Raw genomic sequence first — 14,706 nt, 5'->3', positions numbered from 1 at the left:
CAATAAATAGTTTCAATTACTTTTACTTAGTGTGGACAGCTGATTTTCATAATCACAATACTACTACAATGACATTCTTAATTTCATTGACACAGGTGTTTTAGGTCAGCCTCAATAATGGTATCTGTCTAATTATTTCTATAGTAGGCTACTTCTAAAGCAGCAATATCCAACTTGTAGCAACTTACTCAGCTTTTAGCTGTGTTTAAGTTATGTGACAGCCTGACGAAGCTGTGGCGTGCAGCCAGGGAAGAAAATGGTAATTTATAAAATAGATGGATAATACCCATATTTTCACTAGCAGCCAATTACAGTGAGTGAGAATGCCATGTGGAAACAGAGCACAAATGTCACTAGATGACAGCAGCGATGATATGAGCAGACTTTTCAAAATTGGGAGTAGACTTTGAATGTCAGCTATTTAACAGAGTCCCACCTAATACTGCTCATACTGGAACATATATTAAGCTGTTTGATTAATATATTAGCTCTCACTGTATAACAAGCCTGGTACAGGTGCTTGCACATTCTGAATATTTAATTCATTTAACTTTGCATGATGACATGACAGGAGCCATTAAAACTTGAACACGTACACTCTGGCAGGCTAAAAGGCAGCTCTTCACATTGCTGGGAACAATTCACAGAGAAAGGTGTCAGAATTAAACGCTCTTAAACTCAAGACTAAACGATAGCTAAAAAATTTCTTATCACCAACATTATCAGCATAGTGTATTTCTGAAAGCAAATTCATGAAGACTCAATAAAAAAACTAAGACTGAAGAAATAGCACTCTCTTGAATAAGATTAACTCTCTCCATGTCTGTGACAGAAAGGTTTTCTGGAAAGATTTACTCAGTAAAATGTATGAACATGTCTTAACCATCTGGTTGCATTTTACTGGTTCTTGGATTTAGCAGGAAAAAACTTTTCCCTTTCCCTTTTCCTTTCCACTCACTAAAATGAAGCCCAATTCAATTTCCCCAGCCTTTTCTCTTTCAGCCCTCTAGTAGATGGTAGCATCTTAGGAACTTTCTCCCTTCACAGAGGGTCCTACCTTATTTGAGGGTAGGACAAAAAAAGATTTCAGCTTGAAAATGTACAAATGCTACAAAGGAAAAAAAAATCAATGATGCATATTCACAGCAAATTTTGTTCTATAGAGTACTGAAAAACTTGATTTACCAAACAGAAAAACTGAGTAGTACCCAGCTGAAATCAGGTATTAAGTATAGTGCAGATCAATGTCCTTGATTTCAAGCAGCTAGTAGGGTGGGCAAGAGCATATATTGTGAGTAAATCCATTTAAGTCAATGGGTTTCATCATTGCCAACTTATCTTAAAAGACAACGTTCCTGCAACAGGTTTCTGCTTCCACTGACATCAAAAGTAAATCTCTCAAACACCCAACAACAAAAATATTTTTGTTTAAATTACGACATTGTCCTCAGATGCTGCTGCCGCCTTCACTTATAAAGCAAGCTGAGGGAGGGTTGTTAAAAAAAACCACAACATAGCAGCACAAAACTTGAAATTAGATTGTTGAACTGTTATAATAATAGTTTATAATTCCAGGTATGTGTCACTAAAAGCATTTCAACTTCTTCTAAGCCTTTCCCAGAGGATTTCTGAGACATGTATCAAACTACTTTCCTGTGCGAGACTTACAAAGTCTGCCCTTCCTAAAACAGCAGTTCTTTCCCTCTAACTTGCTATTTCTGCTGAGCATCAAGAGTTAATCCACTATGCAAATTAACTCCAAACATATGACTAAAATTTAGAAATAATCTCGCCTGTTCATTGGATAAAAGGGAGGGAGGAGTTGTTTGAAGCAGGACATGGAAAACATTTCGACTGCAATCTAAATAAATAAAAATAATACATAAAGACACATGTGCTGTCCAGAAAGCAATCTGTACATTATGCTTTCAAACTTTTACACTGCTGTTTTGAGGTGAGTTAAAACATCTTATATTCCAATGGCCTTAGAAAGGCTGAATAAAATTTTACTCATGCACTAAAAGATTGGACTGTCACAAAGTGATGGATGGCTTTTCTGTGTTCTCTGTAGGGCATTTCAATACCATAGACTCCAAGTGCTCTTGATTAAAAGGCGACATTTTCATTTAGGGTCCCGTCACTGCCTGAGCTTCAAACCATTATCATTCACCTGCACTAGTGCTTCCAGTGACAAAATACTTACTAAAATGTATAAAATACTAATTACTTTAGTCACTTTGATAGAGGTATAAAACACCCTAAAGCAAAGCTCTATTATACTGTGTGAGGGTTTGAATTCAAAATTAAAAATGCAGCCAAAGGGAGAATAAGATTTTAATTACATTCCCACCTCTCAAATGCTTCTTGAAAACCTAGGGGAAAAAGACCTAGCTATTTCATGACACAAGAACTCTCTTATTACTGGTACTGTTCACTTAAGAAAAAAAGATCCAGAAAAACTCAAATTTACTTTGTTCTTCTCAAAATTATTGAACTTTCAAACACAGAAGGAGACTAACAAGCATCAATAAAAAGCTGTGATTTCTTCTCAAGAGATTTCAGATGCCAAACATGTTTTTCCATTTAAAAACTTTCAAGCACTATGATAGACAAAGTTTTATAACTTACAGATATTTCAAGGAAAAAAAATCACTATTTTCTATGGGGAAAAGCCTCTAATAAAATGTAATTGGGACGCAACTGTGAATAGCTTCACACTATCCCAGAAAAGCTTGATTTAATTTGCATTTGCCACAAAGCTCCCTTCGGCTTAAATAATTGCAAAGGATCTCTCACTTTTAGATTTCATTTAGTGGATTGAGAGTATTCCTTGTTTATAACGTTTGACAGTTTTCTTTATTAAGAAAATTGTAAGTTGGACAAATTCATGAGCTGAATGGAATGCTGAAGCAGCTCTGGAGCTAAAAATCTCAGCATATATGGAATGAAAAAGCACGTGTTAGTTCCTACTTTCCCCAGGGGTAAAACTGAGCCCAGCTAACAGAATATTTTGATTCCCCACGAGAAAAAAAGTTTTCTAAATTGATGGGCCTTAAGACTGAAAATGGATGGAAGCATACCAGCAAAAAAAAGACTAGAGTAAAACACAATTGGATTTTTATAAAAACTGCCAGTACCTGCCCTTCTCTATCAGGAGAATTCAGTTCAGTCAAGGACTTTGGCTAGACTGCTTCTTAAAGTTTAAAATGCATCATTTAATAAAGAACAGTTAAGGTTAAAGTATTTCAGGATAAAAGAGTGGAGGATTACAATATGCTCATGTGCTGTTAACATTGTAATGCTGCTCAGGGAGCATATCAAAATCCCTCTGTTGAATAACAGGCTTCAGCCAAGGTAGGAAAAGGATCCAAGTCCATTCATCTGTGTGTGACTGAACCAGGGACAAGGAAAGCAAAAAGACACCAGCTCGTATAGCTAACACAAAAGGAATTCCATTCTGAAGAAAACACTCAGTTTCCTGATTCTAGCTTATTCTGTAAAATATTATCTATTTTGACAGGAAACAATGTTTGACTAACAAACAAAACCAAAACAACATTTCTTCAAGGAAAGGCAATTAATTTCTTTCAAGTAAAGAGAGGGTGTATCTGTCTTCCGGAGCTCCTATTTTATCTATTTTTCTTAGGAAAAATAGAACTAAATTAGAATAGTCAAATCTTACATTCAGACATTATGCACTAAATGATAAGCTAATACAGAAAATAAAACTTTATTTTTGCATTTTCCCTAATTTTTGCACACTTTAGCACTTCTGTCTATCTTGTCACTTTAAGTAGATAAAAATTATATTTCTATTATGTTTCTGCTAATTATACATGATGCATTAGTAAATACGAGCAGTCGTACTGCAAAGGCTTAGCACTCCAGTCTAAAGTTATTCAGAAGAAGGTTCTTCCATTTGTGTACAGGTACTTAAGGCTGTTATACCCAAACACAATGTCAGAAAGACAAATGTTAGGTACAGTGATGTGTGGAACATTCCACTTCTAAAGCAATTGAAAATTAAAATATTCTTTGTGTGAATTTGGAAAACGTTATTAAAGGCATAGTGTATCACAGAGCAGTAATTGTATCCGATGCTCCAAAGGTCTTTAAGAGGACAAGAAAAGAAACTATGTCTTAGTTTTTAAAAATCTTCGGACTACAATTGTCATCTTTATTGTTTGTCTCATATTATGGGACAAAAAAATCATATGGCTGTACATGCCCTGAATACTACACCCACTTTCCTTCACCTAGCAAACTCAACAGCAGCCATTCCCACTTTGAATAGCACACCAGCTCTCCTGTACTCAGCAAAATTTTAGGTGCTTTATCCTATGGATACCTGCATTTAACTGGATAATGTAAATAACCCTGATGATTGAACCAAAATAAACATACTGCAAATTCTAACTTAGATGAAAATAAGGTGATGCAAGTATCTTTTGTAGACTATTTCGAGGCTGCTAAGGAGGAAAAGGGAGGAGACAGTTGTATAGTGATGTCAATTTCAAGGCAAATTTCTGAAGTATTTCTGCAGAAACATTTGTACAAGTAGGTGGTTGTTTACTCAACTATGTAGGTTCTGTGGCCATACACTTCACCCTGATACCACCTATGGAACTTGAGGAACTGCAGCACATTTGAAAAGTGCCAGACAGGTCAGTGTTCCGCATACAAACTTCTATCCTGACTGCCTTTTTTGCTGCACTTAGAACAGAACTATTAAAAGACTTGACTTTTCCACTACATTAGAATTATTGAAGTTTTGGTATCACATCCATGATTATAGGTAAGAGGGAAATGTAGTATTTAATATTTTGTGTTGGGTTTAACAGGGTCCTTTAAGAAATTTCCCACAATGAATTATTTAGCGAACAAAATACCTTCTGAACAGATGGAAAGGAGAAGGATAAAAAGGGCGATTCTGTGGCTACAGCAAAAGAGAATTCTGGCTGCAACAAATAGGTTTAACAAAAATTCAGGAAAAACGGGAATTTCTGACTTGAGAAATTTAAGGTGTATTAATGTGAGAATCAAACTAGTATTGTTAGTTCTAGACTATGTAAACAAAGGTAAACAACTTAAAAGAATAAGGACTTTCCAGCTAACTACTTTGGTTTAAGGACCCTGAACACGCTGTGCACGTGTCAAAGAAAAATGGCCTTTACCTGTTCCAGTTTGTTGATTTGAAGAGTTAATTTTACTGTAAGAACATTGTGATGTTCCTCCCAGGGAAAAGTAGTTCTGCTAAAACATAACCATTGCTACAGTGTAGGGAGAATTAATACTGTATAAATGTAGTCACTGAATTTTGGGCTTCATTAACACACTATGGGGAAAAGTACCCAACTGAGGTGCCCTGACCTGCCTATGGAAGGAGTGTAGGTGCTTGTCCGGGGAGAGGATACACCCGTCTTTATCACATAAACCAGACATCTGAAATGAGACACAGGAAAACTGAATCACTGAGGCTGGAAGGGGTCTCAGGAGCTCACTGGCCCACCTGCTCAAAGCAGGGTCAAAACCAACCTTTGTCCCAGCAGGTCTTGAACACCTCCAAGGACAGATGCCACAGCTCTCTGGGCAACTCTCCATCTCCCTAGTTAGAAATCAATATCCTCTAAAATAGAAAATACTGGTCTTATTAACAAAAAGCTCTTTTGACCATGAGCAGTCATATAACTCACATTAATTACTGCCCTAATTTCTGTATGTTCTATTTCAGCAATATTTTGCTGTAGTCCTGATGGTTTCAGGGCATAAATGTAACAAAGTTTCTTGTCACACGGGTCATCTTTTATTAAATGTACCTGTTTATCTGGAAAATTAAGACAAGCTTCTGGATGGACTGCATACCAATACACCACTGACTCAACACAAAGACTTTCCGTGGCACATAGTTTTCATGCAATTTCCTCCAGGGTTTTAACCCCCTCGTCCTTTCTCTTAGTTAAAGAGAACTTTTCGTAGTGCTCTCTCCCTTCCCTGATTAACGTCCTCTGTACTCCTGGGATGCCACTAACCTTTTCTTCAAGGATGGTCTACTTGATACATACCTAACCAAACTCTAAGCACTTGTTTGGTATTTAGCTTGGGAATTGCTGTTTCATTTTCAGATTTGAAATAAGACTTGCATGCTTGAAGGCTCATTTGATTTTTTTAGCTGTACCCCTGTAAACCTTGTCTCATTTATGCAGAAACTATCATAGGCATCTCAGCCTTTTCTGCCCTTCTTCTGGTTTTCTCACTAACTCATAAAAGCATAAATCTGAGGAAGCAGTAAGTAAGGCTGTTGTGACAAGCACATTGCATCCTTATGAACGCAGGGGTAAGTAGCGCTACAAGGGCAGAAAAGTAAAAAAAAACTGACTTGCTTAAAACTGCATAGAAGGTTTCACCTCTAGGCCTGTGGATGTTTGCAAAAGGAGGTAGCTTTTTAAATTATGTCCGATTTTATGTAATTCATATATTAGGCAGCTGGTGCATGGAAGAACATGCAAGTGCGATATTTTGTCTATTTAACGAAAATTAAGGACCTATGATAAACAACAAATAATTTTTCTCTGTATAATTAACAAAAAAAGGACAGATATGATACTAGAAGTCTCTTTTCATGTGGTAAATCCTAGCAATGGCCTGTAGTGCTTTACAGAAGGTTTTTTCTTTTATTTCCCCAAAATGCTCCTTACCCACAGCAGGGTCTTGTAATCAGCAAGGAGAATTTTTTTTCTTGAGTCAGTCAGCACCTACATTCTGGGGCAGGATGATTACAAACCATGTAACTACTCACCCCTCCCAGAATGATGGACTCTACAGTTTAATTACGTATTACTCACAAAATAGCTTCATACTATCCATTTCAAATTTGTTTCTTGAATTAACAGTGATGCATTTTTATTACAACATAAATGCATGTTATTAGATGGTATGACTATACTGCTTTTTGGCTAGAGTTTTGGAGGAAAAGATTTCTGATCCCCTTTGCACAACTGGGTATTTTGCATTAAAATTATCATTAGACAAAATATGTAACAAAAATAAATACCTAAAATACATAAGCAGACCATTCTGACAACTGTGTTCAATACCAGACTATGGAGTCATTCTCTCTGGGACAGAGAGAACCTCCATCCTCAGCTGTAAAGGAGAAAACATTTCCATGCTCCCCTCCCACCACACCAGACTGGCTTCCAGCCTGGTGGTTAGGGTGTGCATGGGGAAAAAGAGGGTTTGAATCCCTTCTGCCAGTGGCAGGAACAGGACTAACTTCAAGTGTAGGACACAGCAAGCACTTGTAAGGACACATGATATAAAAAGCCATTATTGGTGCCGTGTGACTTCTGTTCTACTTTTTAAAGAAAGGAATTAATATCTGCTCTCAGAAAGGTAGATATTTGTGGTTCTGAATCCCAAGTGGAAAGAGTTGCCTAGATCTTCAGGGCGAAGTAGAATTAGGACTAGTCCTTAGTATTTCCTGCTAGGTTTTTTTGGTGGCATCTCACAGAGCTTTCTGGAGTTTGCAGAATCAGTTCTAAGGTACGTAGAGACTGACATACAAGCAGTATAACAGCTGAAGCTGTTACTCTCCAGGTCTTGCCACAGAGAGGGATACTGGATCTATTAATGAATCAGATCTTGAACTGCTCCAGTGTTCATTTAATTTGTTACAGTAAACTAATGAAACCTTCAGCTAAGAGTGTCTAAGCTCATGAAACAGCTTGCTTGTAGTGGGAAAGTGTTGTTCCTTGTACGCAGTCCTCTTTCTTCCTTGTGCTACCTCCAACACCTGTTAGACTGCCCTGTGAATCAGCCCAGTTCACCAGGGCAGCAGGAGACAATGCAGCTTCTTGGGAGAGTGGCAAGGTTTGGTAAGATAGTCTTCTTGACTGATGACCTCCATCAGTGGCTAAGCAGGTCTGGTGAGTACCAGAGCTGACATGATGCAGGCACAGGAGCAGGCAGCTGAGACTTGCGGAGGTGGGTGAGAGTGAAGAAGATCGAAGGACACTGGGACTCTGTCCTTTTTGAGCATGAGAAGCTAATAGATTGCCTAATTGTGCTTCTTGGAAGTTGCAGGTGAGACAAGGCATGCTGTTTGCAGACACAAATTCTGCTGAGAGGGCCAGGTATATTTCACAACACAGAGTGTCACAACTTTTATGGCTTTCTGTAGGTCTAAATAAACAACCAATGTCTCCATTCTGTTTTCTTGGAATGCTTAAAAAATGTGCTCAAAACCCTTCCAGACTACCAAATTAGTATTTCTATTAGCCTTTCTAATCCAAAACTAATATATTTACATAACTATTAATCGTTTGCTGAAGGAAGAGCTGAAGTTATTACCTAACACAAGCATTAAAAAACTTTACAAAACTGTGAAAAACAGTCTGACACCCCTTCAAATCTGCAATAACTAGACAGTTAAGTTACTCCAAGATTTCCTTCATTAATCTGAACCTTTTAATGCACTAAATGGATTCTGAGATCACTTTTTAGGAGCACTACCTCTCAAACAAAATGTCACACTGAAGTAGATGCATGCAGTGTTTTAGATTGCTCTTTCTCTTTCAAAAAATAACCTGTCCTATTTTATCTCCTTATGATAGAAACAGTGCACCATCTTTATTATCTCTCCTAAGTTTTTTGCTTGTTTATTATGAATCCTGAAATTAAGTATGATCATGGTAAGACTCAATTTTCTGTTAGCTAACAGAAAAAATAAAATTCTCTGCTAGGAGGGTAAAAAAAACATGACACCAGCATACTGACGCCCATAGTAAAAGTCAATACACATATGCTTTTGCCTTTCTACAACATAACACATCTGTGTTTACTGTAAATCTAAAATCTAATCACATTTTGTTGGGGGGTTGGTAATTCTCTGAGACTGGCATAGGCTGTTTTGGAAATTCACATACTTTTATGATTGCAGATCATCTAAAGCCTGCAATATGTGATAAATGTCAAGCAAAGTCAATTCTTAGCTCTCGGTTTTGACAGGTTCCCTTTTAATCTAGATTGCTCTATAAAAGCAATTTCCTTTTTTTAAATAAAGCTAAACTTAAAAAGCACATAACTTTTGCCAGATTTCCCCACAAAATCTGTTAATTGTCTTTTAATTATAATTTTTCCCCATCAGGGACAAGAGGGATTCTGGTTCTTTAACAGATTTGACTTCAAATGTGCAAGTAACAAAAACTAGTACTTCAGGATTATCCTGGCTCTCATTAGTGGACTGCCTGAAAACAAGCTGATTTTTTGGGAAGAGTACAAAAACCCCTCAGAAGAAGAGATGCTTAGTATTTCAGCTGTTTGCTGTCTGCTTTGTTGTAGAAAGTATCTTTGTGGTCACGTGTTTGAAAGGATTAGGAGACATAAGCAGTGACCCTCTGAGAGCTTCATAGAGAGAACTCCAAGCTTGGGGGATTTTCAGTGCTCTGTGATGTGGTGACATGCAGTGTGATGCCAGAGTATACTACCTGTCTGTGGGATAGCTATCCCGATTTAAACACTACTTGCTAAAACTCTTAAGACATGGCAGTTTGTTTTAAAATGGCTGTTAGTTTTGTAAGAGCCAAGACTCTTAGGTAGGTTTGTGAGTAAGCGTGCAAGTGGCTGAACTTGAAGAGCTCATCTCAGCAGTTCCTACCAGTAACTAGCAATCAACTATCTATTCTTTAGCTAATAAAAGTGTCATTTAAATAACTTTTATTAGGTTTGCATTAACAACCCCTGGGACCCCATTCCATCTTTTAAAGATGCTGTTCCAGACAAGCAGTATTTTCAGATTGGACTGCTTCATTGGTGAAATTCATATATTTTCAATTACTATCATAACCTTAAGGGCTGAGAGATGTTAAAAAAAGAAGTGTAGTCTAAAGCATAATGACACGATGGCTTTTTAATAAACTGGCAATATGTACTTACATCTCCCTACTATCATGCAGTATTGGGGTCCTGCTGTCTCTTTCAGGGCCGGAGGATTGGTAGAAATGCAACTTGTTTATAAAATTTCCAACAGCAAAGGAACATCATGCTTTTCTGTTACAGAAAGTCTTATAAGGAATAGTGTTCTAACAATTAGAGAAAGTTTAGTGTTATACTGATTGGAGTGAGTCTGTAAACAAGTCTGTAAGTCTGAATTTATAAGTAGGTAATTTTTATTTTCAGCTCAGAAAGTTACTATTCTGTGATGTCCTAGAGGAGGTACTTGTCCTAGAAGATGGAGAGAGCAGCAGTTCAGCTCAGTACTTGCAGTGGAACTCACCAATTCTGTAGTTAAACTCATTCTTCCTAACCTCGTTTTTCAGGAAATTACAGCCAGATCAAATGGGCTCTTTAAAAAAAAGTTATTTTAAAATTGATTTGATGGTTTTCTACTTACAGTGATAGGCTTGGTAAAATAGCAGATCAGGAGAATTGATTAAATTTACTGATGGCTTAGAGTCCAGTTCTGAGCTATTTATGTACTAGGGTAAGCTCTCTGTCTTTAGTTGACAGACTCTGAATACATAACAGTAACCACATTAATATGTATATATTTAAGTCTTCTTGTTGAACATAGAGCTGTCTGTCAGAACACCGACCTGATGATTTTCAGTTTATGATATAAAACATCATCACTCAGTTACACTTAAAATAAAAATAGAGTTCTAAGCATATCAGAGTCATACCTTTATTTTCATGCTGTGCATGAGAGGAGCTTAGTTAAGAGGATGATAACTTTAAGTCATTTTGACTTTTGTATTTTCTAATATTGTTGTATAGTTTCTGTTTTTAAGTATAGAACAAGAAAAACATGAAGTGTTAAGTATACAAATGAGAGCTAGTTACATAAAATGAAGGTTGCCAGTAGCCCTGCTGCAATATTCACAATTAGAAATAAAAACAATATATTTAATAATTTAACTCCTAAATACCATTGCAGAGAGGAAGTTCAGGCTATATTTTCTAAACGGTACCAAGACCTGCTGCTGCTACAGTGATGGGGAGAAAGGAAGCGAAAACCATTCTGTGTGTATATCTGAAGTTTACAAGGCAGTTTACATCAATACAAAATGTAAGATGAACCATGATGCACTTCTCAAAGTAAGGCATTTACTTTACTTCATCACACGTCTGAAGTTGTTTCACAAATAATGTAAGCAAATATGCATTTACCATAATACTTAGCGTATTTTCTCTGTCTTCTGACAAAATCAGACACTTCTACTTTTTTTGTCCAAATCATTCTCTTATTCTGTCTTTTAAACTTGTTAACTGCCATGGGCAAGCATTTTGTTTCATCAGTTACATCTTGATGTAGAATACATTGTTTTAAAAGCTCCTGTTGCTGTATAATGTATCAAAATAATGGTGTGAACATTAAGGTAGAGGAACTGGTGGCTTTTTAAGGTCAGGATCAATGACTCTATCCCAAGCTAAGTGACAGTAATCAAAAAGACAGCAGACCTGGAGACAAGTCTGCACAAGAGCCAGCGATGGAGCTGAACCAGCACAGCTGTTGGGAATCATTGGGCAAGGACATCTAACTCAATGGTGCTATGTAAACCACTAAACAGCATTGGTTTTGACACATGAATGTTACCATTTAATATACATAATAATCCTCAACACGAAAAATCTGCTGCTGCAGCAAAGACTGAGGTATTTTTCAGTGGCACAACTGCATGGGAGGAATAATTGTGTAAAGCTAATAAAAGTGATGTAATCAATTTGCAATCATGCTTTCCTGTAAACTCACTTTTAATTTTACATTTGGTAAATACAGGCATTATATCCAAAAAGCATGTGTCTCTTTCTGCAGACATGACTGACAAGCCCTATGTGCAATGTGCTTCCAAAACAAACATGACTCAATACCTTTGGGTCGTAACTCATACAAATGATGAAGATGATGTTTTTTGGTAATGTTCCTAAAGTGTATCTTAGAGAAAGTAGCAATTCATATGTTGGAGAAACATAATCAAAATTGGGTTTATAAAAATCTGTATGCTGTGTGATAATTGTGCCTTCTTGTAGGATACACACAGTTACTCAAACTAGTTGATTACATTGCTATACATAAGCAAATTTATTATATAAAAAAATAAACACATTTTTGAAATCTACAGTTTTACCAGACCAGCGTGTCTTTCAGCGCCAGCACTGATAGCTACTTGTGACATAAAGCACGCGAAAGAAAAACAAACGATGTGATTTGTGGAGCTTACAAAAACCCCTTTTTGTTTAATTTCACAGTGATGGAATCACAGATGCGGGTATGTTCACAGCTGGCATAATGTGAAGTGTATTTTCATGTAGGCAAGGCACAAGGTTCTCCGCAGAATTTACCACTAATATAATGGAGAGTCCCCAGATCCTAAATTGACCCATACAAGTAGTTACAAACCTCCCGGTAGGGATCCTCTTACCTATAGTTTGCTAATTAACCAAGGAAATAATTCACTATTTCTCTTTCTGTTTCACAATGTCAGTTTACTTAGAATAGAAAACATTTCATGCTGAGCTATGACAGGAAATATGTGTCCTCTGAAAGGCTGAAAATAGCCTGGAAAAGGCTGTTAAAAAGGGGTTAATTAGGAAAGTGGACAGTCAGAGCAATAACAAATGCTACCTCCAAACCTGTGCTCAAAGTGGTGTGCATTAAAGGTACTAACGTATCAGACTGCCAGATGAATGTTACTTGTTTGGAGTTAAAAAATTAAAGTAAAATAAAAATCCCACAATGATCAGATACTTGGTATATATTCAGAAAAAATATTTAAAATTAATGGAAGACCTAGTCCCTGATTGGCTGAATCACGTATAGATTGGATAAATTATAAAATAGAACATTAAGGGTTGTTGACTGGCTATATTCTGAATAGCTCAGCAGACTAGAATTATTGAGCATTTCATTGTATCACAGGTTTCCTTAACCAGAAAAAGTAGATTACTCAGCAATTAACTAAGGACTTTATAAGGACTTCTAGAGATCAAGATTAAATAAGGTAGTGCAGAAGAAAGCGCCCAATGATCAATGTTTCTAACTGAAAAAATGCAAAGCCCCCATTTAATTTCTGTTTGAACTGGCTCGCTCCAGATCTGGTCAGCAACAATGAATGTGACTGCTAGAAGATCAACGAGCTGTTTCTTGTCTGATTCCTGAGGTTACACATTTCCTGAGACTCATTTTTTTCTTTTCCTTATGGGATTGATCTGCACTGCTGAAGTCAGTGAATGTGTACGCTGACTTTGACGTAATGTTGAGAAATTACTCCTTTCTCCACTGAAATCACTTGTGAGAAGAATTGCAAAAACTGTTTATCACACAGTATCAAAACCCAGTTTGAGTAAGAAATCATGGATTGTCTCATAATACTGGAAGCTGTCCACAGGCTCAAGTTTGGTGTGAGGTTCAAAAAACAGTTTTAGAGGCTGAAGGGTTTGGGGAAGTTTTTTAAATATAAAAGATTTTATATGCATTTAAATGACATATAAATATATAATGTTTTATATTTGCATCCACATCCACACACAGACACGTGCACACATGCAGAGAGCAGTCCTCTCCGTGCTAGAAAATCCAGACTGTTACCTCTAGCAGACCTGGAAAGAGTTGTCAAACGTGATCATACCAGGCAGTAATTTTTCACGCTTGCAGTGCAGTTTGTTAGCTACATTAAGCACTAAGGTTCACGCTCCCTCTCCTAGGGATAAGACCACCAGAAAGGAAAACTAAGTAACTGCCACAGGGTGAAAACAAGCCTTACAAGAGCATCATTCAGAATTGGGGAAGGGTTTCGGCTGTGCTCTGGGGTGTGCACAGTGGCTTTTAATTGACTGGAGAGAAGATCTGCTGAAAAATGCGGAAGTGTTACCCTCATGAAAATAAGCAACCTAACTGGCAGTGGTGCGTACTTTGTAGCTATGCTACTGTTATAGGTCATGAAATATTACTGTGAAGAATCGTTGGGGTTGGGGGAGGGGACAACCATTTTTTCCCAACCCTTTTTTGACCACTTCAGCTACCGAAATATTTCTAAAAGTAATTCGAGGCGTACTGCATCTAAAGGCTATACAGATGTCATATACACACTGGCTCTGAACCTCTTCCGGGGCTTAGTTTTGGCGCATGAGGTGCTACCTCTTGATCAAGGGTGACAGTGCTGTCACACCATGCAGAAATAAAGGCTGCACTACCTGCTGTGACTGGGGGTAGGAGGTTGGGATGTACAAATTAATAGGCCTTTTCTCTCCCCTCACCCTGTTCCCCAAAACTCAGGCTCTGGGGTTACATCTTCATTTCATATTTAACTTGTAGGCCCACTTACAGCTTTAATTGAATCTCGGTTAAGCATTGCTTCTTAGTTACACACCCTACTGGAGTGAGAACTCTACTACCGGCGCGGCTGTACACACGGGGGGCACACAACCCCCACACCGCAGAAAGGAGAGGCCGGAAACTCGGCGCTCGAACGCCTGGAAAGAAACCGCCCTCCCGAGGGCCGCTGAAGCCGCCCGGCTCCGCAGCAAGCGCCCATCCCATCCCTTCCCTGGGGCTCGGCAGCTTCCAGCCCGGCCGTTCCCGGGGCCGCTGAGATGACGGAGCGGTCCCGCCCGGCGGGGACACGGCGCTGCCTCCAGGTGCCGGTAACGATCGCCCCGCCCCAACCGCCTTCCCCGGGCGCGCGCGTCCCCCGAGCATGCGCGGAGGGG

At 38.1% G+C, this 14,706-nt stretch overlaps 1 protein-coding gene across 1 annotated transcript in view; it reads right to left on the bottom strand.

Annotated features, from left to right (window-relative positions):
- Window positions 1-14,695, bottom strand: part of INO80C (INO80 complex subunit C) — a 30,734-nt gene extending 16,039 nt beyond the window's left edge. Inside the window, exon 1 of the mRNA XM_014938431.1 lies at window positions 14,367-14,695. Within this exon, the coding sequence (XP_014793917.1) occupies window positions 14,367-14,695 (329 nt within the window). The remainder of the gene's footprint in view (window positions 1-14,366) is intronic.
- Between the last annotated feature and the right edge of the window lie 11 nt (window positions 14,696-14,706).

The sequence above is a fragment of the Calidris pugnax genome, unplaced genomic scaffold (assembly GCF_001431845.1).
Source record: "Calidris pugnax isolate Ruff unplaced genomic scaffold, ASM143184v1 scaffold13, whole genome shotgun sequence".
In the NCBI taxonomy this organism is placed as follows: domain Eukaryota; kingdom Metazoa; phylum Chordata; class Aves; order Charadriiformes; family Scolopacidae; genus Calidris; species Calidris pugnax.
The sequence above is the reverse complement of the archived record's forward strand: the minus strand, read 5'-3'. Positions and strand labels throughout refer to the sequence as shown.